General features: G+C 36.0%; 1 protein-coding gene and 1 pseudogene across 1 annotated transcript; one reads left to right on the forward strand and one right to left on the reverse strand.

Moving 5' to 3' along the window:
- Positions 1-464: 464 nt before the first annotated feature.
- On the reverse strand, positions 465-14,302 carry LOC148920847 (RNA cytidine acetyltransferase 1-like). The gene is made up of 26 exons (XM_089052152.1): positions 13,739-14,302; positions 13,523-13,614; positions 13,264-13,435; positions 13,032-13,154; positions 12,285-12,458; positions 11,861-11,971; positions 11,628-11,761; positions 11,392-11,485; positions 10,431-10,529; positions 9,377-9,513; positions 9,087-9,175; positions 7,643-7,766; positions 7,456-7,543; positions 7,252-7,351; positions 7,121-7,173; positions 5,591-5,767; positions 5,460-5,497; positions 4,740-4,833; positions 3,635-3,814; positions 3,439-3,529; positions 3,269-3,338; positions 3,052-3,199; positions 2,051-2,179; positions 1,574-1,699; positions 969-1,034; positions 465-866 (listed from the first exon to the last, which is right to left on the reverse strand). The coding sequence occupies exons 1-26, from the start codon at positions 13,841-13,843 to the stop codon at positions 600-602; spliced, it is 3,081 nt and encodes a 1,026-aa protein (XP_088908278.1). The 5' UTR covers positions 13,844-14,302; the 3' UTR covers positions 465-599.
- A 5,025-nt stretch (positions 14,303-19,327) lies between these two features.
- On the forward strand, positions 19,328-20,547 carry LOC148920848 (uncharacterized; annotated as a pseudogene).
- The last annotated feature ends 7,124 nt before the right edge of the window (positions 20,548-27,671 follow it).

Here is a 27,671-nt window from a genome sequence, read left to right on the forward strand (position 1 = left end):
AGAGATAAGAGAGCAGCAGCACCGCCGCCGCCGCCATCACCGCCGCAGTTTGGAACGTGATGCCAAGCGACAGGACATGGTCTCTGAGCAAGAGAACGGGAACCTGCCAAAGAGATGAAGAGGAGAGAATTGCTAGGAAGCTTAAAGAAGAGATTGCGAGAATACACGCCAGTGGTCGGCTAGTACTGCTTCTGTTCGGAAAACAAAAAGTGGCAGCGAAGTTTGGGAAGGAGAGTGGGTGGTGCTAAAATTGATCGACTTTATAATTTGGTTAGGGCTGGCTTTCAAAATTTTGAGGACGCTGTTTTGAATAAACTTCAAAATAAAATATTGTAATCATCTAAAGAAAAGTAGCCTTAATAAAGTTTTAATTGTGCTGTGCTCTTGTAATTTTGTAGTTGGATGTCTTGATTAAACAGTTTTAGACTTGTGTGAATTGCAGTGAGAATTATAAACAACTAGTCTGCAAATAACAAAATCCATTGTCATTTACTGTCAAAATTTGTGATCTGCATATGCTGTGACTGGTGATTTATAACATCGTACTAAATGTTAAAAACAGTTACAATGTTATGTAGAGTCTTGAAAAAGAGTATAGACTATTGTGAATATTTCTTCTTTTTGTTGGACTTGGAGTTGGAGCCATGCTCATGTTTACGCCGCTTTTCCCCACTATTATGACTCGATTTCTGTTTTCCTTTCTCCTCCATTTTATTTCTACTTGATTTCACACTAACAACACCTCCAGCTGGTAACTTTACACCACCATTCTGTAATGCATTCTCAAGTTCTGCATCTCTGTCCCCAATCGCATACTGTTGAAGAAACTCAGGATTTAACCCATCCGTGTTGGATCTCATCCCATCCTGTATGTAAGCAGTCAAGTCAGCTCGACTCTTGGCTCTCAGCACAAGGAAGTGAGAAAGATAGTTTAGGGTAACAGGGAAGGTAAAAGGAACGAAGCATACCTCAACTTTCCTTGCAGCCTCATTGAGATCATCGTCGACAGAGATTTTGTGAGGTTCCAAGACAGTCTGAACCCAAAATTTCCACATGACAGAATTTGATGTTAGAACATAAGCAAAAGATTGAAAAAGGATAAGTGTATACTTGAGCTCAAGCCTGACTAAATCCTAGTTATGTGGTATATAAAATAACTTTTAATACCTTAAAAATATTTTTATAGATAACTTCCCATGCAAACAGCTTTCTAGATTCAAATGCTACAGTGCAGAATCAATGTGATACATATATATATTTTTTTTTCTTTTTCAAGGGACAGCTTGAGATGTTGAAACTTTCAAACTCTGGACTATATGATTGAAAAAATGTCGGGAGGAGAAGGTAGTAGGCAAATAAATCCGATAATGTAAACTTAATGATTGCATATCGAACAAAATAGCCAAGGTGCAAACAGTGTAGAAGGCATAATGGTTGTATGTGCCTGTGTGAATATCAGAGTTAAGCCTACTAGAACCATAACGTATAATACGCCATGAAATAGGAGATAGAAACTATCAACATAACACGTATTTTCCATACATAAAAAAGTAAACTGCTTTGCTCAACTTACTTCTTTTGGTCTAGGCAAGGTCGACTCAATCTCCTCAGATGCAATAGCGTATAGATATTTGTAAAACTTCTTCATAACTTTTATAAACAGAGACAATATTTGCTGCCGATCCAATTTCATCAGCCCCTGTAAAACGTGAATGTAAGTAAAAATGAGACCTGATAGTCCTTTACATACTAAAACTAGGAGCATTTGAGCCTCAAACTTGGAAACACAAGAAACAAGCTGTGAAACAGTATAGTAAATGCACATACGAAAGACAACTGATTAAAATACATGTTGGAAGCCAATGTGAATAAGAAAGAAGATTCATGGAAGATGTATTTTGATTACTACGGCAGTAAACCCTTCACAATCAGCCACCTCTTCTGTTGTTCTTTAGGGGGGTGGTGGGTACAAATCATCATATTTAAATGGCACATATTTGAGTTTGCATGCATGGTCACAACCACAAGATGAACAAGTAAAGAAACACACCTCAATATAGGAGATATCTTGATTTTGTAAGCCAATGCAGAGCAATATGGAAGCCTGGGCATATGACAATGTTACTGGAAGTTTCTCTTGGAAATACAGATGTGAAAGGGTTGAAACAAGATCCAAAATCTGTAAAACAAGAAGTATGTTAGACATCTGTATAAACAAACAATTAATTACAGTATAAGAGGTTTCAGTGTTCCAGTTAAATGTGAGTCCCAATGGTGAAATATACTGCATTGGTATATTATTATAATTTCCAAATGGACCACAGGGATTATATTCTAACTTTAGAAAGCAATCCTCAGGTGATTTGAAGAAAGTAGGGCCTATTTGTCATGGATGAAAATACAATAAATCCTCAGATCCCTCCCTCCCTACTATATATGTCTGTGCTTCCTAGATAGAGGACCATCTTGACACATTCAAAGGAGACTGCTTTTTCCCAAAGTTAAAAAAACAAGAAAGAAGCAAATACTGGGATTTTTCATTGCTTCAGGTGGAAGAAATCTTAAATTCCCATTTTCAGTTGGGTGTTCTATTTTATGGCGTCCCTCTATTTGTTCAGTTGCCCCAAAAAAGGTTTGTTGATGAAACCAAAATTTTGTCCTTCGTAACTATTTTATTTCCACAAACTATTTTTACAATTTTTTATAATTTTAAAACTAAAGAAGAGGGCAGCCATGGCAGCGCCTCCCTAAAAGTTGCAAAAGAGAGAGGTCCACCTCCCTCAGAGGAGCACCGCACACCCACAAGAAGGTTCACCATTGGTAGGATGGGTTGGGTTTGGGAGGGGGAGTTTGGGTGGGGCGGAAGGGAAAATAAGGTGTCCAAATAGCCTCACCCTTATCGATTTTGTCGTTTAAAGAATTATTTTATCATCTTATATAACACAAGCGCACAGGAACAAAAACCAGCCGCAAAAAATGAGAATTAAAGATCCTCATAAACAGTACATAGCACCATGACAGTGGCCATCAACCATTGTTCAGAGAGCTTACCATATGAAAGTCAGCAAGACTGCTGGTGTAAGCTCCAAGTCGCTTCATATCATAAGGTGACAATATATCTGTGATTGACCTTAAGAACCCATCTACGGTAGGCAACTTGGGTTCTTGCTCTGTGAAATTGATCTTAGGATCTATGATGCTGAAAGATTACGAGCAGTATGAGCACTTGAACAAAAAACATTTATCAGAAGGAAACATGTGATAGTACCTCATAGCGAGCCTATAATCCGTTGTACGAAAACTATAACCCAGTAGTCTCAAAAACCTTCGCCTGAAATCTAGGGTCGCCAACAAATTATCAAGCTGTGAGGTGAAGGGATACAAAACCTGCATAAAAGTCCAAGTAGAGAAATAGGTTCTGAGAAAAAATGGGCCCACCTTGGTAGAACGGACGAAAATCATTAACTTCAAGTTCATCATTCTTCAAAGATTTCAGGACCATACATGTATGCTCACCAGTTACAGCACTCTAATCCATTGAAAAGAAAAATGTCAAATTACTGTTTAATCAATCATTCATCAACAAAGTACAATATTGAAAACATTCAATCCGGGAGGAAAAATCCATCTTAACTGGAATATGTCCAATATAGAATGGAACAAATTTATGTTTCCACCAAAAGCGGAAAAGGTCTAAGGTAAGCCCAAAGGAGACACCAATATAATGGAGCTTCTCTGGTCGCCTTTCACGAAGATGAACGAGCAAATGAGGAAGATCTGTTCTAGGTTTTATACTTTCTTCCAGCAATGAAACCTACAAGTAAAATATGACATGTATGATTCCACTAGAAAGTATCAAAGGTAAGTACAGGTGACAGGTTTATTGAACCAAATAAACAAACCACTACATAATAAACTCTCACAGCCATGGAGTGATTTATGTCATTTTGCTCAAATTTTACATGAGAAGCAATGATTCACAAAAGTTTGTTCAGACTTTTACATTCAAACAACAAAATTTTCATACCACACAAAACCAAGTTTGACCAAATCAAATATTTTGACAGAACAAGAATTGCATTCAGCACCAAACAGTGACTTAAAAAACTGTCTCCAATATTAGTTTTCTGTAATTCAATAAAAGAGTGTGTTTGTGTGTTGGAGGGTGTGTGGAGGTTGAAAGTTCAAATTTAAAGGGGAAGAAGATAAATTGATGATGAATGAAAGGAACCAAACCCAATAATGACAGCAACTTCAGAGAGTTCTGATTTGTTTGCAAAAATGACAGATTCATATATTTATAAAGGGCTAAAAAAAAGAGTCAAATTTAAATTAACAAAATATGGCATGTTGATAAATATATTATTAATTATTACGGTGTAAAAACTTAGCTGTATGAATAACTTCTGAATGGCACACCCTAGCCCACCCACATTGATTATCAGTAAGCAAATTATTGGAGTTCATTTTTGTTTACACAATTATAGAACATTATTGTTATATTATTATGGCACACATAGCATACAGCACAAGAGTGCAATGAACATATGACATAGCAATGAGGTACAACCAAGGTGGGAAGTCTGTCTTCTACTTTCCTTAAAAGGAGGTCACCTTCCCAATGGCACTTCAACATTCTAATTTTTAATTATAGAACAGTCTCCACATAACATTTTCCAGCCCGTTGATTAAAAAGAAAAAATAACCAAAGAAAACTAAGCTTAGTGATTATAATAAACCTTCTCGGCAGCTTCTGTGACTCTGACAGGCACTGTCTCAACAACATCTTCAACATCCACTTCAGAAATAGGAGCAAACTGTCCTTCATAGTACCTGAGGCGAAATAACCTTAGTAGATTCACTCAAATTATCTCATAGAGACTTTTATCTCAATAATAAGTACTTATGAGTTCCACTGCTACAACGGCAGTAGAATATCTCCCGCATATCACACCAGAAGTTGTGTGTATCTGTGTCCCCAACAAGAGCAGCAGAATGTCTCCCACATATCACATGAGACATACCAGAGGTATCACTAGAATATTTCCCACATTTCTCGTTTCTTCTACTATTCATAGATGCACAAATGGAAACACTAGAAGGGCTCGTGGTCCAAATTCAACTAAAAGCATGAAATTCACATCCCCCATTGCAACTTGCATGTGCATAAGTATTATCAAACTATAGGGTTTTGTAATTGAACTACTTCCCTCTACATATTCTATCAATTAAAAGTATATTTGATTAAGAGAAGGCAGCATGCAATACATTTTGTTCGAAAGTATTTGAAGCCTGACCAAGGCCAATAAGCTTCAATCTTTTCTGTCAACATGTGTGGAATATGGGGCTAAAGAAATAAATCAAATTTTCTAAACATCTTAGGCATCCAAATACGCATCCAGATCCAGCAAGTGATCTACAACAATGTTACAGTGGACAGTAAGTGAACACGAGCATACCTTGTCAATAGTTCCACTGCTTGTGAACCATATCCAATCTGCGATAAACAATAAACAAAGAAGAATAAATTATCATTTCAACAAAACCCTCGATAGCATAATCAATTTGGAAACCACGAAAACGAGACTACCTTCATGGCACTTGGATGTGTAGCGATTCGTACAATCCGAGCACCTGACAGACTGGGAAACACAGTGTCCTGAAATTGCTCACAGAATTTCCATGGTATCTGATCACCAAAGGGCTGACGACCATCGCTTAAACTTTTCTTTGCAGAATTACGAGAAATCTGTCCCTCAAGGCAGACCTAAGAACAAAAGGATGGCACATAAATTTAGAGCATCACAAAATTGAGTTCTCTTACTATAGGGACAGCTAAAAACCCATTCGGTGGGAGTCTACGCCTTGATATAAGGGAAAACAGCTAAATATTGACACACTAATTGAAACAGTGCAATAGAAAGAAAAGAGAGAGAGATGAGTAGGGAGAAGTAGGAGAATATAGGGTTTCATTATTTTCTAATTCAGGTTTGTCAAAGGAGTTGCACCATGTCTAGCTTATTATAGAGCTCCTTGACTCACAAGTCAAATCAAATTCCTAAGAAAATTCCTAATCAACTCAATTCCCATCATTACCATTAATCACATCAAATACCTCAAGAAAATCCCTAAAATTATGATTTCCATCAGTGTCCATCACTAATATCAACAAAACTTAAAACATAACCTACGACTAAATCTGCATCATAAGATACAAAAAGAATTTGAAAATCATAATTGTTGCCTATGATATTAAGATAATTAGACTTTTAAAGTTCAGATGTATGATATGACAATAAATACAGGCATCTTGGACAGAGTTTCAACTACCCAGATTTCGGAAAGAGCCATCCTCAACTGAGAGATGGATCTGAGTCTCATGGTAATAAGAAAATGATTAAGCTATGTTGGCAAATTTGGAATACTAGGAATTCTGTTAGCTTTGGCATGATAGGCCTCATCCTAGTAATATTTGGCAACTCGTTTTTTCCATGGAGCCATGGCTGAAGTTTGGGGACTAGGTGGATAGGTTGCAATTCACAATCCATGAAATATTTATGGGCAAAAAGGTTCCAAAACCTAACAGAACCACGGAAATTTTTTGATTTCTTCTTTCATTTTTTTTCTTTTCCTGGAAACGAGACAAATTTATTGCTAAAGAACAATAAAACTACAGAGAACAGAAGTGGTCAAGAAGATAAATCCAAAAAAGCTAAAAAGAAAATGAAAACAGGCATTCAGCAGAACCAAAACGACTCCCAAAAGCAGAATTAACAAATAACAGCTTGCCAATCTAGCCGGATATTTCAGAAAGACGAACCGCTAACTTTGGAGACAGAAGCTTATAGTGCAGACCAAAACCCTACTCTGTAAATATGGAAAAAATTCCCATTTTGAACACAAGGTTGAAGCACAAATGGGACACAATACCAAAAAACATTCATTTCGGATGAACCCCAGAAGAAAACACTTAGAAGGTACAAGTTTAAATTATTGTGTCCTTTATTCTCATTTCACAATAGGGTAAACTTGAAGGGAAAAAAAACCATTGAAATGTTCAGCACATAATAAAAGCACCAACAAAATATTAGTTCACCACGAAAGGAAAACAGATGCAAACCTGAATGACGCACAAAATATCAGGAAGCTGATTTTTTGACTCATCAACAGGACCTGCACACATAAAGTAAAATAAAGTCCAGCCAATAATAGCAAAGGAAGGAAAACCAGTTCAAAAGGAAGCAAACGTACCAAGTAGCACAAACAAGTGGTGAGCTGGAGCATCAGCCATTAGTTGCAAATCATTTGGAGAATTTTTGTAATGAGAGGCAACATACAGTGCCATCATTCGCTGAAAGTGTTGAGTATGTAAGAATCATTAATATTTTTGAATCGAAGAATCATTCATATCAAAACTGAAAATTAATGGATATCAGAATTTGAATATGTAGGTACCTGTAAGAACAACTCGCTATCTTTATGATATGAAAACAGTGTATCACGGTTCACATAGTACAGATCACACTCACTGGGTGCAGGTAACCTGGTCATCAAGAGAGAGAGGTCATTAATGAAGATAATAGAAATAATGTAGATGGTTTCATCTTCCTCAGTTCTAAAGTTCTAAGCATAGTTGTTTTACCCGTTAAGTTTAGGGATGTAATTAGTAATATCCAAGCAAAGTAAACCATGAAGCCAGGATTCAATTGGATCACCGGAAGCATATCTGATAGATTCTTTCAATTCAATCTTTTTGAAAAGCCGACCTACAATCAAGCACATTTATCAGTTCAGAATGTTAGGTCCAAATATTATAACAGAAAATATTATATTACATTACTCGCTTGCAAGAGTCAGCAATTCCATTATTTCAGAAACAAGAATGTTACCAATTGTGTAGACTTAAAAAATTGAGTGAGTTGAGTATGTCAGAGTCTAATGTTACATAGGAGGCAGCTTATGACCACACGATGTCCAGACATACATGCACATTCAGATGCCAACGTTTCAAAGAATATAGAAAAACAGGCCTCCAACAATCTAAAGAACTTTAGCAAATTTAACACAAAAAGAAATAAGCAAGCAGGAGTTTATAGAAAGTATATTAGAGTGCCACAAAGAGGCTCCTAAAGCTTAGAATATACAAAAAAGTGAAGAATGTACAGGAAATCATCCAAGGAAGACAAATTTTGTTTGTACGTAGTCAGTTTTATTTAGAAAAAGAAAAAAAAACCCTGACAAAAAGAACAAAACCAGATGTTATGTCCTAAGGAGACCAGAACAGCATCACACCCCATACAATTGAAGCAGAGGGCAGTCTTGAAATTCCGTAAAAGAACTTAGAAAACAAAATCAAATTAATAAAGGGAAAGTTAAATTCATAACATTAACATAAAAGGTATAAAAGAAGCTCACAACCTTTAAGCTTCGTTATATAAAAATTCTGACTACAAATTGTAGACAAATCCAGCACTCTATTATTACATCTTGAGAAATGGTAACAAATTTTTATTATCATAAATAACATGAAGAAAGTTATCTAGTTTCTCATAATCTAGACTCAACAAGTATAACCAACTTGGGGTGTTGTACATACCCTTGATTTGTTGTATGTTATTCCTAACTAAATTTTACTTTTGCCCTGTCACCTAAAGTAGAACTCTGACAATTAAGTGCTAAGGAAAAGCAATCAATGTAGACGAGCAGATGAATATGGTCATTTTACTTACGAGTTGAATTAACCACGAAAAGATGTCAGTGATTTTAAAACACTTTGTGCTTCACCAAGCAATACTTGTGATGCTTATATTTTCCCTTGCTTTGATATGCATAAAACCAACTTGTGCTTCACCAAGAAATGCAAGAGTGAGGGGAAAACAGTAACCTTAGTTTATTGCCCCACAAATTCTAATTTGTTAACCCATCACAGTTGAAGAGGTAATATTGTGCAAGTTATAAATTCAGGGATGACATTGGAAGTTAAAGATAAGGTCAAATATGATGGGGGAAGGGGGATTTTGATCCAACCCATTTTAGATATAAGCCAAAAGGAGGAAAAAAAACCGGTTAGTGAAGGATAAGCATACCAGATATAGGGCCTTTAGCAGACATCTGGCTTTGCTCTTCCAATTGCTGTAGAAGTTTTAGGGACAAAGACCGACCAGTACCTTCATAGCTTTCAGAATCAAAGAAATGTGCTTCAGTATTTAAATTGCAGTCAGATATTTTTGGCAAATTTTTTTCGTAAATTGGAAGACAACATCAAGAATAAGTAAAGGAAAAGTGGAAACAATATGCGGAAATTGAAAGTCTTTCATGAAATCATTGAAACATAAACTACACCATATGATGGAAGAAGACCATGGACAAATCTTACCCATTAACAGTAGATGAAAGGAAGACCAGATAAGGACCAAGCAAAGACTTCACCACTGGTAGTGGAATAGCTGCTGCTTCATCAACAACCAACAGTTCAACTTGGGAAAGCTTTTCATGCTCTTGTGGTCGTATATACTGCAACGAAAAGTAACAAAATACATCTAGCCCATAAGCAAACAGTAGATAGAATCTTTTCTTCGAGCCACAAGAGGTATAATGGTTGACTAATCCATCAAGAACATGCTTTTGAAAGCAAGCTTTAGATATTATAAACCATTTAAATTTGTTCAATATACTCACACCAATAACCAAAATGAAGCACACATAAATGAAACACATTTGATGGGCAAAAGGTGTACACATTTATGCCTATTAGTGATGAGGCCTATCCTATGAAGGAATGTTCCCTACTACTACCTCGGCAATCATGTTTTCAAGGCACATGACCAATACAGCCAAAGCAACTTCCTTTCCTTTTTCCTCACCTTGCCACACCCGCCTTACAAAGTATAATGAATAATTCCTTACTCTTTCCATCAAGTTCAACTGCCTGAGCAAACTCCTTGCTATGCATAACTGGAATGATCTAAGCTGGGTTGCATGAAAACCCTAGGATGGTTGGAAGAAAAGAGAACAAATAATAGAAGGTGATTGGCTTCAGGATGAACTAGGATAATGCTGTGAAAATATATAGAATAGACAAACTAGAATCTTTGACAGTATGGCATTATCCAAAAAGAAATGGAAGACAGTAGCATTTTCTCAGTAATCTTCATTCACATTGGTACTAATTATAAGTTAAATATACACGTCCAACTAGACCATCTATAACTTATACATAGGAATGAGATTATATCCTGAAATTTTATTATTCATTAATTTTAAGCAAATACTTTTATTACAATGGTGGGCACAGATAAAAAGTTAACCCATATCCTGTAACCACTGAATACAATCTTCTGCATGTGCCAATAGTTATACAAATTATTCTCACCCGCACAATATGCACACACAAATATTACAATAAAACCGAACTTTCCATATCATTCTACCTGAATTGTTTGTCTGTGATGCTTGTATATATTGATCTGTACGGTTGCTTTCTTCAACAAAGGGTCACTGCTTTTCTGTACATCATAATCTATATGTTCCTGCAAACATAGGTTACAGCAGTAAGCTCAATGTAACTAGTGCACAGTTCAAAATACACGTTTGAGAAATGAAGAATAAGAATAGGAATGATCTTATAAGAAATGGATGAAAGCCAAAATGTAGTTCACAAAAAAATAAAAAAAAATAAAAAATAAAAAAACTTTCAAACACCACCATGCTTGGTAACTGGACATTTTCCAGTGTAGAACCTATTAAGTTTAGCATTGAAAGACTAAACTTTATGCAACGTTTAAATCTTAACTACACTAATGGAGGTGAAGAATCAACAAATTATTATCAATCTACTCTTTAGAAAATTCATTCTTTGTTAGAGCATTGGACTGATCACATGTTTGAGCTAGTGTACCTATAAAAGTGTAGATTTCTAGGTAATGATTGATAGGAAAACTAATACTTGTCATATAATCCAAAAAAAGAAGACTATCCTTGTTTATCTCCACATTGGTGTATTCTATGCAAAGGTAAATCAGAGAGTATTGACCATATGTTTTTGTATCGGCCTCTCAAACTGAGGGGCCAGGTATGGCAATACCATCCCCATCCTCGCTCCCCATCCCTGCCCCCATCCCACCCCTATCCCCGGTAAGAATTTTTGGGGAATCCCGTCCCCATCGGGAGGCTATTTGCCAAATCCACACCGTCAAGGGGCTATCTGCCAAAAAGGGGCTTACTCTTCGGCAATGTATGGCACATCGTTGGATCGCATGGAAAGAAATAACAGAATCATCAAGGATGCGGTCAAGGAATTGCTTTATTTATTTATTTATGAGAATAAGATTTCTGGCAGACTGCAATAGAATAAATCACAACCACTCACACGGGAATACCTCGCATACATACCTTATATTCCAGTGCATCAAAACCCTTGCAAACAAATTCGAACAGAGTTTTTAAGTTTTCGGGGCTGGGTGCAGTTACAAAGATATTTGAATACCTGTGAAGATATATTTGTCTCATCAAAATCTAACAACAATCAGCCACATTTACATAAAATAAATTAAAATAGTACGTGCATGTAAGTGTACACCTACACACACACAAACAAACAATTCAAATAAACTGTGAAGGCATACTACCCTGCAGCAATAGCTCCAGCAATTGCCAAACCAAGTGCAGCTGATTTCCCACGGCCACGAGCAGCTAGCAAGGCAACAGTACTTCGGAGTGTCTTGTCCAAGATTGTATCCAGAAATGTAGCAACAGCATTTCCCTGCTCAAACATTTACCAACTTAACCTATGAGTCATGTTAGTAGTAAACCATGTGATACAGAATTTAGAACTAATACAAATCAGAAAAAAGATGTCTACCTGGTCCAACGTACAACATTTCTTTATTAAAGGGCCAACAGGAAATGCATCACTCAGTTGTTCTTTTAGATCCTTCAATTCCCTTTGTGACTCTGATATCCCTTCAGAGTCCTTCAATCATGATCAGGAGACAAAACAGAACAGTTCAACAAAGCTTCATTGACCATACACATATACGGAAACTATCCTAATAAAATGTATCACTAAATTCTAGTATTTGTTTAATAGGGCACTGATAAATAGTATCACTAAATTCTACAAATTATCCTAATAAAATGATGAATAACACCGTTCAGCATACACATATACGGAAAGACCTAGCCTTTTATTCTTTTCCAGTTTTGCATAAGATATCACAAAAATAAATATGCCGAGATTTAGCAGTAATCCTTCCTACCTAAAAGTTTAGAGGCCAAAAGGTTACCTCTTTAACTGGAACCGGAGCAATTGACCTCATATGAGATGAAATGGGTAAAATATTCAGCTCATCATCCATGACTACACATGCTTTGCATGATGCAATTGATAATAAGAAACGCTCGTTAAAACGTCCAGTGGCCTTAGAATGGGATTCAGTTCGAAACCTGTCGTGAACATCCTGAAATAGAAAAGCCTTGATAAGACTTCATAGAGGTACTTTTTGCAAATGAGAGAACTGGGAAGAACAATTGTAACATAGTGTTGTAAGTAAATGATGACACTATTGCAAGCAAAAATTTATGTTGAAGTTTTTATCAAAATGCATGATAAACCTAGAAATCAGACCTGTATGTCAACCAAGCTATAAAGGTTAAATAGAACATGTGGTTTGACTATATTAATTTTTAAGTATAATGTAGTTAAATTTGATACTAACTCAACAAGTAAAATACAATTTCAGGTAAAGTAAAATCGTGAGAAAACCCTAGAATATGAAAAAGTGAGAACTAATCAACTTAGGCCCACATTGAAACTTATCTGCCCAGATGAATTGCTTAAAAGACAGTCACGCATTTCAATTTACCAATTGTCTTCTCGTAGCCACATTATTGCAGAAAACAAATAAATAAATGAAAACTTCAAAGTGTGTAGTTTTCAAGATTAAACTGTATGTTTATTAGCATAACCATTCTGGCCAAAAAACTAAGCATAACCATGGTGTGTGTAAGAGAAAGAGATATTAAATTCATACCATGACCATGGTGTATAGGTTGGTGAGTGAGGATAGAGAACGAAGCAACAATATGATTAGTCCGCCACCCTCCACAGTCTCTATTGTTCTTGCTAGTAGATTTGGAGTCAAGGCCTCAAAGTCCTTGATGCAGAGTAAGAGCAAACTTAGTCTTGAAAAAGCAGGGGGCAATTTTTTTATACGAGTAGTCAGCTAGACTAGAATATTTGGTAAGAGATAATTTGCAAGTTACCTGAAGTATACACATTCCAAAGGTATTACCAAGAACTCTTTCCGAATCCTTGTATAAGCAATAAGTTAATCCCCCACTTTCAACAAAAAGTGAGAAAGGATCAACCTTCTCAGGATCAAGCAGCCCTCTCTGCATCAGCTTTTTGACCTGCTTAGCACGTTTTTTCTTGTGACTGCATTAAATAGTTTAACGAATTAATGTTGTGCAGCCACTTTTTAAACGAAATTCCTTCCAACGAAAATGAAAAATGAAACAGAACCTGCTGAGCTCAAGTTTGTCCTTGTAGCACCACAACACAGTAGGCCTTGATTTCTTTACTTCATTGCTTAGCATATAATGAAGATTCACAATCTAAAACCAATATAAAACTACATAAGAGCCATATCTTGATTCTCTTCGAAACCATTCTCAGCACCCAAACAAATTATAACGAAAGCACAGAGAGTAATCGAGTAGAAAAAGGAGAAGGGTGTACCTGGTCGCGGGACTTGTCGCCCACGATGACGAACATGGAGCGGTGCCTGTTTTTGACGCCATTGCTTATTAGGGTTCTGATGCGTTCGTCAACCTTCTTCCTCATCCTCTATCTTCTCTGCAATTCGTTCTCTGTGTGTATTTGGCTGGGCAGCTCTACAGTTGTTGTAGGGTATAAAAGAGGGGAGAGAGACGGACCTACAGTAAGAAGAATGGCGGCCAATGACCGGAGCTCGAAGAACGACGACGGTGAAGCTGCTGTTCACGGTGGCTGCCACTCCTGTGGTTTCAGATCGAGTTTCCGGCGGCTGGAGAGGCTAACGGCGTCAGGTCTAAGGTGGGTCAGGTAGAGGAGAGCGTGGGGAACAATTTCCCTGAAGGGTGTGTGGCCAAAATATGAACGGACGGCGCCGGAACGTCACCGGAAAAACAAGGGGCTGTGCTGCCCTGTTTTTCGCGAGAGGGAAAGAGAGCGAGATTTTACGCGCGGCTTAGGGTTTTGGGGGTTTGGGGTTTTATTGATATGTTCATCTTATACTTAGGAGTGTGTATTTTAAAACATTTTGTTTAAGTGGCACATTTCATGGAACTTTACAAGTACTATAGATTTCCCCTGGGACTTCATGAAACTTTTTTTTTTTCCGGGAACCTCGACGGAACTAGGGAGGACTTAATGAAACTTAGGTTTTTTAGGTTTTACACATAAAAAAATTTTCACTTTTGGAAAAAGCCAAAGTTTTCAAAAAGAAAAAAAACTCACTTTCAAATCAGCGTACAGATGTATTGGATTCTTAGAAATCTAAAAATAAATAAGGGTTTTTGTCCATTTTTGCTTCTTTTAAAATTTTTCTCTCTCCTTTTGCTTTTTCTAAAGAGTGGTGGTTTCCCCACTCCTTTTTCTCTTATTTTATCCACTTACACTCCTTTTTTATAACTAAAAAAGTGTAATGGATAAAATAGGAGTGGAGAAATCATTGCCCTTTCTAAAATGTCCCATGAAACTTTTATAGGCTTAGACATTCATATTTTTATATAGACTTTTGTTATAGATTTCGGTGAATTTGCATAAACTTTACTCACAATATATAGCAGGCCTTACACTCGATGTAAACTAGAGCCCCAATCAGCTTCTTAAGTCCTCTTACAGAGATAACAACATTTCTTTTCTTTATATCAATGGATGACTAGAACAACCATCAGTGCACCTAACAGTAAACAGCAAACAAAGTTTGTGTCACATACTAAACTAGAGGTTAATATATCTATCATCTAAAACCCAGTTTTTCCTTTATTTTGGAGAGATGGCAAAATAAAAAATTTCAACAATGTGTTTTTTTTACTTCAATGCATGGGAATTGGCAACTAATCCTCTGTTTTACTTCTATGTTGAGTTAATCATTTCAAATTCCATATATATTGCTGCAAGCTGCTTTGTTTTTGACAATTACATATCGAGCCATAGATTTTTCATGGTCACTCTACAAAGTATTTCTATGATATGCTTTGCCCATGTAAAGTTTTCGACTTTTCTTTCTATCTCGGTAAATCAACATGAAACATCATAAAAACAAAAATTATTATGCTACCAGAGATACCCATAGTTTTACGGAAAGCAAAATTATAAGAAATTTTAAGCAATTGGCATTCACGAAGGTATAGTGACAAATTTATACGAAGTCTGAAAGCAAAACTTAAAGAAAAATATGTTATAATCATTTATTATCCTTGATTTTCATTGTTGTCATTGTGCCTGACATCTCTCCACGTATTCAAAGCTATACCAACTCTCCATTCATTAGCATTTGATTGTTGTTGTTCTTGTGTTTGGAAAACTAGTTCAGCATCCCCTTCATTTACAATGTGTTTTTTTTTTTTCCAATAGCAGTTGCATTTCCAATGACAATTTGCAAATCCTCATAGTCTTCACAAGTTTTTGTTCGAATATGCTTGTGGGTTTGGGTGGGACTATAAAAAAATAATTAAATAATAATATTCATAACGAGTTCTTTGGTTACTACATAACACATATTTAAAGAAAAGTTAAGAACTTACCTTAAAGTAGTCTTCCCAAACTTCTTCAAGAGTGGTGAATTTCTTTAGGGTCCCCTACGAAATTTTTTTTAATAATCCAAATTATCTATCTTTTAGGTCTACATTCATAGATCATCCTTGCAAAAAATTAGACAAATCGGAAACCTTTTCGATATCCAATTGTGTCTTACAAAATCAATGAACACGATGCTTCAAGAAAATACTAAAAATTTCAATAACTCAATTGAGTGGTCAAATGATATCGGATTCAAGTGATTTTTTGTAGAGATGATCTTAAAATGAGCATCTACAAAATAGATGGTTTGGATGAGTGAAATACAATGAGGAGTGGGCCATACAAGAGTATCCCTCAAATAAGCTAATTTGAGGGATCCCTCAATAGAAGGTCTCTCTCAATGTAAGCTTTTCAACAACAAAAAAAAAAAACACAAGACATAACAACATAATATTCTTCATAACTTAGTACAATCAACATAATAATCATACCTTAGCAATGTGAAAAAAAAAAAATTCAAAACATGTGTACATATTGATTGTGTGAAGGTACATATAATAATCTCATTCCCATGAGGTGTTATCAAGTTGTTTGCAATTGATTGGAGTTGCTTATCCATACAAAAAATTGGATGTCCTCCACTAATGAGCAGGAATTCGAGATGAATTCCCAAATGAGTGTTGATGACGAGAGTTTCAATAGGACTGCTAGTCACCTTATGAAAACTAGTGTAGGAAGCATAAACCTTAACCCCAAACTAAACCCTAATAACAAGCAAAACTACTATAAAAACAAGAAAAACACAATCAAGTTATCATCAACGAACAATAATATATAAAAAAATCGTGGAAGAAGGAAGAAAAAACATAATATGTTTAACTCCCAATTTCTACAAAATATAATAATATGTCTAAACTTCTAAATTGAGTTATTCGGTTGACAAACCAGATGAAGATGAATCTACTGAATTTCAATACAAAAAAAATAAGATACACGTGTATGGAGTGATTGATAACAAAAGCTCCCCTAGTTTCGACCCATCATAACACTTACTAAATAAAAGTGAGCTGGACATATCAAATCACACATAGCAAGTACAAAAGAAAGGAAATCGGAGATTTATATAATCACTTCCAACACATTCTGAATGAATGCTTGTAACAAAATGAAACAAAATGCATGCAGTACAAACAACAAGAAGATATTTAGGAAGTTAAAAAAATAAAAAATAAAAGAGGCAAAGCATAACTCAAAGCCAATGATTTCTAGCCTAATCAATGAGGCAGCTAAAATGAGAGTATAAAAGGAACATGAAATGCTTATAATTTCTGGAGTATAATCAACCTCATAGTTCCCTACAGTCCATATCCAAGGTTGATCAGAAGCCCCCCTTCTCTCAATCTAAAGTTGCAACAACAAATCTGATGCAAAGTTATGAGGAACATCTGGACAAAGCCAAAAAAGTTTCTACTCATTGGAGGAATGGAAGAACTCAAAGCCTAAATAATAGCTACTACTCTGGAGGAATCTTTTGTGCTATTGTGAAAAATAAATAAATAAAAACAAAATCTCTAAACAGAAACAATAAATGAAAATAAGAAACAAAATTCAACATTTAGAAAACTAAAGGAAGATGTTGGTGATGGCTTAATCTCAGGAGGACAAATCTGTAAAAACTGACACAACAATTGAATATGGATACAAGTCATCAAGAAACAAAACTTAAAACTTGACAAAACTCACATAAAACGTGATAAAAGTCCAAAATGAATTACTACAATCAACATGGCTAATAATAAACAATACAACAGGAAAACAAAAAAAGTAGCCTTTTTGAAACAAAAACACACCTTGACCTTCTGGAGTATGACATCTAAGACAGAACAAGAACAACAAAACAAACCCATATTAGTGTTACAAATAACACGTACAAGAACAAAAGGAAAAAAAATCTAAGAGAATAAATTTACGCATAAAAAATGAGAGAGAGAGAGAGAGAGAGAGAGATGACGATGAGGGTGAGGGTGAGGTCGGGAGAGAGCGATAGAGGTAGAGGGTGAGAGAGGCGTATTGGCGAGAGTGAAAGTGAGGTCGATTGAATTTAAGAGAAAGGGGAAGGAGCTAGGTTTAGTTGTGGTTGTGATATAGTGCAAGCGTCCTCAAGGTAAACTCTTCTTTTACCCAATAAACAGAAGCCACGTGGTATATTTATATATTATTAAATAATGCTCGGTTCGGGTTAGGTTCACCGGTTCCAAATTTTTTTGAACTGAAGGCCGAACCGTTGACTTCGGTTGGGTTAGATCCAGTGTTGACTTTTTCGGTTTGGTAAAAAAAACCTCATTTTTTGGTTCGGTTTGGGTTGGTTCGGTCGGTTCGTTTGGTTTATTGGTTTTTATGCCCACCCCTAGTTGGACTTATGTTGGCCCTTGTTATTTATACCTCCCACCTAAAAATTCATCAAATTCAACACTCAATTAAATCATTTCCAATCAAACAAGTCTGGATTGAATACACCCAAACTTTTATAGACTTTTTAAAAGTTAGTAAAAATCTAAATTAAATACATCCGGATTTTTAAAGTCTTTAAAAAGCTTATAAAATCATAATTGAATACACCCCCTTAGTAAATTTTGAGTTTTATTTGTTCAATATGTTTATTGATAATTTACATAACATCTATGAACGTTTTACTAGTATTCACATGATGGTGTATTCAATTGCGATTTTAATAGATTGTAATAACAAGATTTTAATGTAATGAATTCTAGAAGGATTTGTAATTACAAGATTTTACTTATTATTTTAATAGATTGTAATTACAGAATTTTACTTATGATTCACTTAGGACTTTTTTTATATTTTTCATTCCATATGAAACAAAAATCATGTATTAATTATGCCACATAGATAAATAACCAATAGAGGAAAGTAATAACAATAACTTCGTGTAGCAACTAAACATGGCTTAAGGAAAACAAAAGTTATTCAAGATATAATAAACATTTGTTGGAGCTCCATCTCTTCATATGACCTAGAGAGCATCTCTCCACATATTTGAACTTATGCTAGCTCTCTGTGAATTAGCATTCTCTCTTTGTTGCTCTTGGGTTTGATAAATTTGTGCAAAATTGTCATCTTCATCAATCAGTATTGATGAGGATGAAGATGATGAAGATTCATCAGTTGGCTCAATAGGAAATTCATTGGAATGACACTCCTTACACAGAAAGTTATGTTATGATGCACATGCCAACACTAGCTCTGCTTATACAAAATGGAGGAGCCGACTTAAAAATTGTGAATCTTGATTTAAAACTACCAAATATTATCTCAATCACATTTCTTAAGGACGCATGGCGAAGGTTGAACAACTCATTTTCATTTTCAGGGGTCACGACCATGACCTGCAAAATCTTGGAGATGATGCATACCTTGAAAAGGAGCTAAAAATTGGCGTCAGTTTGAAAAGTTGATGATTGTTGAGGAAGAAAAGTTGATGATTCCTGAAATTATTTGTATAATGTTGGTGTGTGGGGAAATATGGTTTCTAAAATGAAGTTGATGATCGTTGAGGAAGAAAAGTTCCAGGGAAAGGCGTTGTCCCTTTCCCATACAAAGATCGCAATCAGTACCATAAAGGAGAAATTCAGTCCGCAATAGCTACGAAGGTTTGAAGAGAGTTGTTTTGGTCATCTTTTACTCATTGAGGACCTTAAGTGGACTTCACAAATTGTCCACGGCTTGTTGCTGAGGAAGGCTGATCCGAAGACAGTTTCCCAAGTCAATGGGATAAAATTCATCGTTGGCAATAAGGTGATCCAATTCACGACGCAACAATTTTGCGTCGTCACAGGGCTAAGGTTTGGAAACCTTCCTTTCATTCCGATTGCAACTAATGAGAATTGCTCATTGAAAAGGAAGTACTTTTGCAATGATAAAACTGTCAACCTTTGGAACTAGAAAAAGCCTTCCTCGACTGTGTTGATGAGGATGATGTATTCAAGCTTAGATTTGTATACTTTGCTGTTTTTGTGCTGTTGGGCAGTGAAAAACATGTCCACATTAACATGCGGTATTTGAAATTAGCGGAAGACCTTGAAGAGTTTGTAAAGTATCCAGGGGGTGCTATTTCTTATGCCAAGACAAATGCCTCACTTTTGATGGCACTTTGTGCCGATTACCAATGAGTAAAAGTGCCCCAAAAAGCTACAAAAACAAAAAAATCTGAAAAGAAAGCAAAGACAGCGACAAGTGATAGTCCAAGAGAGTACCACATCAAAGATTTTGGCTTTGCACTTCAGGTGAGCAAATTTCCATTCATGTATAAGTCCAATTTCATTTGTTTACAGTCATTGACGTTTTATTCTTCATACTAGATTTGGGCTTTTGAGGTCTTTCCAGCGTTGGCTGCACTGCATTTTGTCATGCACAAAGAGAATGCCCACATCCCTCGTATACTACAGCGGATGAGCAATACTTCAGCTTGTTTTCATGAGCTAATGAGCCAAGTATTCGAGAACTGTGAGATTAGTTATGTTTTTAATGATAATATTATGCATATAAAAATATAATAAGTTTATTGATATGTATTTTGTATATGTAAATTGCAGGTTGATGTGCAACTTCTTCGCCCAAGTGTAATTGACAAGCAACAGCCATATTGGACTTGGGGTGATAGTGTTGACGACACTGAAGAAATTGTTGAGTTGTTGGGCGATGGCCGAAGAAAAACTAGCATACATACATTGAAGAAAAAATGATGAATTTGACGAAACTGCTACCCTTCCGTCATCTTCTAAGGTAAGCATGACCTTTTTGCAATATATACGTCATAATAAACTTAATGGCGCTGCTATATAATTAGTATATAGTCAATACAATAGCCAAACAGTAGCTGTATTTGGGTTATATTTTGTAAGTATTGTATGAGTTATATTATAAGCTGAATGCAGGGTAAAGTCTTGTCCATTGAGTTATGCATTTTAATGCGTGACTTTCAAAGGACAAAGGATGAATTGGCCAAGGTAGCCAGTTCAAATAAAGTGCTTCGAAACAAAGTGCATGACTTGGAAGAAATGGTATGGAAGGAGTCGTTGAAACTTGAAAAGGAGTCTGAAAAAAAAAAAGTGTGTGGAGAATTTTGGCAAGACCCTCGTTTCAATCGAACACTATTTTAAGCTGGAGATAGAGCAGTTGAAAAAAATGAAATGGTGGGTTGAATGAACGTGGGGAAGGACATGATGACTTTGGTAGTCCTCATATGAATGAAGGAGGCAACAATGACATGTTGCCCTTACATGGATATGTTTCTCTGACTACATAACCGGCAGTAATGGAAGCACAAGTCCCCGGTGATGGAGCCAAAGTCTGCAACCATGGAAGTCAAGAGGCAGAAATGGGCGCTTTGGTTCCTCACATACAAGTGCAGCAAGAAGGTGGGCAGCAGAATCTAAGAAGCTTCCTACTCAGAAGATGTGGGCGGGTGCAGAGAAATATGCAAAAAACTGTTGTTTTTGTTAGAGGATTGGAAAAAGAGCGACATTATGCCATCGGGAGGTCAGATGAATCCTCCCATCATACCCAAAGTTATTGTGCCTGGTGATGATGGAGGTAGTTCGATTGTTGAAAAACAAGAGGTGGAAGGTAAAGAGTGCAGAAAAAAGCGACCGGCCTGGAGATTGTTGAGTCCATTTACCGATCCTTTGAGGAAGAAGAGGACGATGAGTGTTTTGGATGCGGAGGCAACCCCGCCATGTTTTGATCCAACTAAACCCCTACCTATTGAAGATGTCAAAGCAATAATAGAGTTTTGCACTGCCTGAAAAACGATATAATGTTAGGATTCTTTATCTTGGATATTCAATCTTCATGTTATTGTAGTATGTAGTTATATACCAATAAGAAAATGTAGCTACCTTTAATATACAGGTGTGTATTTGTCATAATTTACAATGTCACAATTATTAAATGAGTACAAAATTGAGCATTGAAAGTTTGCCTATTGTAGTGCGAAGGTGCAGCTGGAATCATGTTCAGCTGGCCCTGAGTTTTTCTACAAACTGATCGATGATATGGAATGGATTAGCTCAAGGGTAAGAATTTTAACTCTACTTCATTAGGATAATTAAATTATTTTCTCACCTTTGTTAAGTGTACATTTGTATGAAATTGTGCTCATATAATATATGTCAACTTCCAGCACCTTGACATGTCAACCTTTCTCATTTGGAAAAGGCAACTATCTCATCCGTTGGTATTTGGAACTCACTGGACAACGGCAGATTATTGCTTGCAGGTAAACATGTTAACATGTTACATTCAGCGCTTCAGTTACATCGGTTTGTCATTTTGTAATATGCCTTAATTTCAATGTTTGCAGCAATTTCTAGAGCTGGTCAAAGGGCTTACCAAGAAACGAGGATTAAGAGCACCTCCAGCCCAACCCAAAGGGTGAAGGGCTGCGAGAGACCGAGGTAGCTCAGTGCGCAGGGCACTGTAGCGGTTTGAGTGGGTCCCACCAGCCCGAAGCCCAAGGGCAAGTCTTGCACTGGCTGAAGCCCGAGTTGGATGACGTCGGTATACGAAAGTCAAATTTTTACGTTAGTGCGTGCGGCGTGGCGTCACCCAGCGGCTCAGCGGGTGTTTGCCACGTGGCGCGATGAGGACTCTCCGATGACTTTTTCCGAAATCCGACGGTCCTCGTTTTTGGCTAAAAAATTGAAAAAAAAATTGAAAAAATTCTGAAATTTTTTTTAAAAAATACCCAAAAATTTTGTATTTTTTCTCTATAAATACCTAACCATTTTATTTACTTTCCACACTAAATCTTCATACAATTTCTTCTCCATCCAATATTTTTTACTCTTTACTCACATTTCTAAAACATTCCACACCAATTCTTCATACAAACTTTTCTCCTTCCAATATTTTTTTATCTCCACTCACATTTTTCACTTCCACACCAATTCTCCATACAAACTCTTCTCATTCCAATATTTTTTACTCTCCACTCACATTTTTCTACTACTTTCCATTTGTATAAAAAAAACGAATGACATCTTCTATTGAAGTCGGAGGCTCGTGGTCAACGAATGAAGATATTGCGTTATGTCAATCTTGGTTGAACATTAGTCATGACCCTATCACGGGCAATGAGATGAAGTTTCATCACATGTGGAGCAAAATTCATGGAGAATTTTGTCAAAGATCGGGTTCTATTCGGACCGAAATGGCGTTGTCTAGTAAATGGAAACTTCTGAATAAAGAGTTAGGGAAATGGAGAAATGCCTTGACAAAAGTAAAGGCGAACATTCAAAGCGGTCAAAATTTGACCGATGAGGTAAAATATTTATAATTGCCATTTTAATCAATTCAATGTCACTTTTTTTATTGCATATTCTATTTGTTTTTCTTGCATATTTTTTTTCTTGGTGCACCTTTAATTTGTCTATATTTTCTTGCATAATCAATTTTATTTTTGCATTTCAAAATAGTTTATATTTTCTTGCATAATAATTTTTGTTTCTTGCACTTCCAATTATTTATTTTTAATAGATGATACAAGCACAAATGTGGTACGGTGCCATGGGGCAAGGCAAAAAAAGTTTCGTGCATTTCCATTGTTGGGAAATTGTGAAGGATTGTTCGAGATTCAAAATTATTCCCACCGGTCTGCCGATTGTGATGAATGAGACGCCACTCCACGATTCTCCATCAACCGATTCTCCATTGGACTCTCCAATGGAAACGGAGTCACCATTTGTGCCACGTCCGCCAAGACCTATTGGGAGAAAGGCGGCAAAGGCCAAGAGAGGGGGCACTTCGACCAATGAATGTGTACAATTATTGGAGCAAATAGCTAAGAGCACCTCACTAAGAATGGAGAGAGACTTGAAAAGAGATGAAATGGACATGGCACGAGAGGAAGCATTTGTTTTGCAACAACAAATGGCACAAGAAAAAGACATAAAGGATAGAGAGATGAAAATCATGGCCATGGATACGAGCCATATGTTTCCCGATCTTCTTCATCGGCGTCCCGATCTTCTTGAGCACGTCTACGCCGGATTTCTTCCCTTTGTTTCTGTTGCCTCTCTAACACCCTCGACAAGTTTGACATTGAGAGTAGAATGTGTTTTCTAAAATCTAAGAAATGAAGGAATAGCTAAGAGATGGTGTGAGAGGTATGAGTTGATGGTGTAGTTTTATAGAGGGATTTAGAAGATAGAGATGACACGTGGCACAATTTTAGAGGATGAAAATCTTATCTAAAATCTGATATTATAATTTTTTAAAAATATCTGAAAATCTTATCTGACATTTGACACGTGGCACAATTGTAGAGGGTGAAAATCTTATCTGAAATATGAGATTATTAATTTTTAAAAATATCTGAAAATCTTATCTGACATTGGACACGTGGCACAATTTTAGAGGGTGAAAATTTTATCTGAAATCTGATATTATAATTTTTTTTTCAATATCTGAAAATCGTATCTGATATGGGACACGTGGCACAATTTTAGAGGGTGAAAATCTTATCCGAAAATTTAATTACAAAAGATTATCAAAATTAATGGTTTAAAGTATAAAAAAATAGGAAATAAAGTACAATGAATAGTAATTGCCTTAGACTTGCCCTAGACTTTGCCCTTGTGGGTGGAAACACAAATGCAAAGACTGACACTATTCACGTGACTAATGACAGCTCTTGCTTGCCCTTGCCCTAGACTTTGCCCTTGTGGGTGGAGATGCTCTAAAGAAGGCAGTTGCTTCAAACACCGTTGACCTTCCACTCAGCAACCTGAACAATACACATCACTATGTGCAAGGTACGTGGCAACACGAGTATGGACAAGCTTGGACCAAGGTCCAAAAGGTCTATTTTCCATATAATCTTCAAGAGTCTAATTGACTTCGTGAGACATACTGCAACTGTGTATGACTCGTATATTGCTTTTACCTCAACTTTGAAGCTAGTCAAATATCTGCACTTTATTAGCGATACTCTGGCATGGGTGCTGTACGATATGCACTTTTATGACACTTCTGAGGTTGAAGAAGTTAAGCAAAAGGGGATGAAGATGTCCATGTTTATGCCATTCACAGTTTGCAACATTGGAGATGTGCCACAAAACGTGATGGGTAAGCTATGTGAATTTAGTGCAGTTTATCGATATTGTACATAACTGCAGTTCTAATTTATGAACTTATTGCCTCGACAGTACCTCTTGTGGAATCATGATAGTGAAATTCATCGAGCATCTCAGTGTCGGCATTTCATTAGATAAAGTTGACCATTCGAAGTTCAAATATTACCGACTCAAGCTTGCGATAGAGGGTTTAAGGGGGGAGGCATATATATGAGGTAAATGTCATAATGTATGTGAATTGAGTTCAGTCTTCACTTATGACTTGGGAATTCACTGTGCTCCTTAATTATGTCAGGAAATCCTTTATATGAAGATGCAAACATAGAAGCTTTGCTAGATGTGCTTTAGATGGTAATCCAACCATTTTGATAAAGCTATTTGGTTTATTTATTATGTGTAGCAAGGTCAAATCATTTCCCGAGTCTTCAGGCTTGTTGTACATTATGAAGTGTAATATTGTACAGTCTACAAGCGGTGCTAATTGCCTTACATGGCACATAAATTGTTTCCATTTTGGGGTTTTGTTTTTGAGGTGGCGTCGTGCTTAGCATACTTATTCTTTACATTATGAAATTAAGCTATTTCGTACACTTCAATATATAAACATACTTGCTCTTTATGAAGGTATAACAGTTTACTTGTTTGAAACGACGTGTTCATTTTCACTGAATTATGTTGATTTTTGTATCCATTTTTGATAGGGGAACGACACATGGCACAACTGGACTCCCGGGTAACTGACATGCTCATTTGGAGGGTGTACATCCGACATCTTTAAGTATCGATGGGGACAATTCACAGCTGCCGACTGCAAAAAAACAAATAAAGGTACATTCAGTCTGCAGTTTGACGTTATGAACACTTGTAAACAATATGGTTAGCTTTAGTGGAAAATGTTTGCCTTTTAGTAAGAATAATTACCTTTCCCGTTAAGAAGGTGCCTTTGCTGCAGTTATATATAGGAAGCTTCAGTTATATGTAGGAACTTGTCTGAAGTATATTGGGTATTTAGTTGGTGCATTAAATTGATGGGATTGCAACATCATGTAGGCAAGCTAAATTCACCACAACATCTTGCTATGCAAAAGTGGATTAACTTAAAATATCTATTTCTTCATATTGAAGAAGTGGTAGATAAGCAATTGAAGTAACAAGTGATGGACAATTGGTTGCGACTTACAACCACAATAGAGGGCATTAGGTATCTAGCAAATCAAGCATTGGCTTTTCGAGGCCACGATGAATCCTTTGGCTCATCTAACCTGGGCAATTTCATTGAAAACATGAAGTGTTTTGCAAGAATAGATATAGAAGTTAAGAAAGTTGTCCTAAATATTCAGTATATTTTCAATGACATACAAAAAGAAATTTTGCATATTGTAAAAGAAATCTTGCATATTGTTGCTACCAAGATGAGGAAGACAATTTGTAGAGAACTTAGGAAGAACAAATTTTGTATTCTTATTGATGAATCGGGTAAATAACAAATGACTATTATTTTAAGATTTGTTAATTGTGATGGATTTATTCATGAGCACTCAATACTGCAAAAATGGAAAAAAGACGACAGTAAAACAACGACAGAAGAAATAAATACCGTTGTTGTTTTTAGAAAGAACACGGTAATAGAAAACCGCCATGGATCAGTGACTTAAACACCTCAAAAATCGAGATCTATTGGGGTATTCTTAAAATACGATGCCTGAAACTTAAAAAGTATCGTCTTATGAAATGTGTTATTTCTAGTTGTGTAAACACTTAATCCTAAATAATAACAATAGGTATAAAGCTACCGATGTAGACATTAAAGACAACATTTTACCTAGATTGCAGTCATACTAACTTGTACTTAACCACAATGGTAATTTTTGTCTTGATGATGTATGAAGTTTTCCTGTACAACTATGGTAATTATAAAATTAATGTCGTGTAAAGTTATAGTCAACGATGACATCAGTAGCGTAGATAATGACGTCTAAATTTAAGCATATTCACGTCACTCTTTTACTATTTTACGACGTATTAAGTTAGTACATTTCATTGTTTTGAATAATATTAGTACGACAATATCTCTAACTCTCACTCTCTCTCTCTCTCTCTCTCTCTCTCTCTCTCTCTCTCTCTCTCTCTCTCTGCATTTGCATTTAGTATCTAGTGCACCGATCTAAATAGGAAAACATAACAAAACCTACTCAAATTTCATTGATCGAACGAGGGAGAGGGAGGAGTGTACGAACTAAAAGAGTAATATAGTCTGCTACAATGTGGCCCACTAATGGATCCTCATCCAACCAATAAAAAAAAATTATTTTACAATTTCGATCCAGATTTCTATATATTTGAGGAGAATGTAAACCTAATCTTTTAACAATTACTTTTGGTTTGAAAATTGTTTAATCAAAAAATTTAGGCCATGTTTGGTATTCTATTTGAATCCAAATTTTTAAACATAAAAACAAAATTTCAGACTATCTTGATATGGTGCAGAAATTCAAAGAGAGAGAAAGGAGGCTTGGGGCAGTGACGAGCAAATGAGGGTCGCTGAGGTGTGCTGGTTGCAGAGAAGATGAATGATTTTTATTTTTTATTTTTATAAAAGTGAAGATGAATATGAAGATGAAAGAATTATTTTATAAAATTTTAAAAAAATTGAGAGACTTAACAGAGTTAACATTCTGTTAGTTAAGAGGACACATGTCAAAAGAATAAGGGGAAAATAGGTGGGCACAGGC

The sequence above is a fragment of the Prunus mume genome, linkage group LG1 (genome assembly GCF_029339155.1).
Source record: "Prunus mume cultivar Tortuosa linkage group LG1, ASM2933915v1, whole genome shotgun sequence".
NCBI classification, from domain to species: Eukaryota; Viridiplantae; Streptophyta; class Magnoliopsida; order Rosales; family Rosaceae; genus Prunus; species Prunus mume.

What these genes read in the sequence shown, in the direction of transcription:
- LOC148920847 (XM_089052152.1), bottom strand. Translation starts at nt 13,843, where the DNA reads ATGAGGAAGAAGGTTGACGAACGCATCAGAACCCTAATAAGCAATGGC. An exon ending in GCAGTGGAACTATTGACAAG is followed by an intron (nt 4,834 to 5,459) that starts GTATGCTCGTGT and finishes ATTTCGCCTCAG; the next exon opens with GTACTATGAAGGACAGTTTG. An exon ending in AGGCTGCAAGGAAAGTTGAG is followed by an intron (nt 867 to 968) that starts GTATGCTTCGTT and finishes GCTTACATACAG; the next exon opens with GATGGGATGAGATCCAACAC.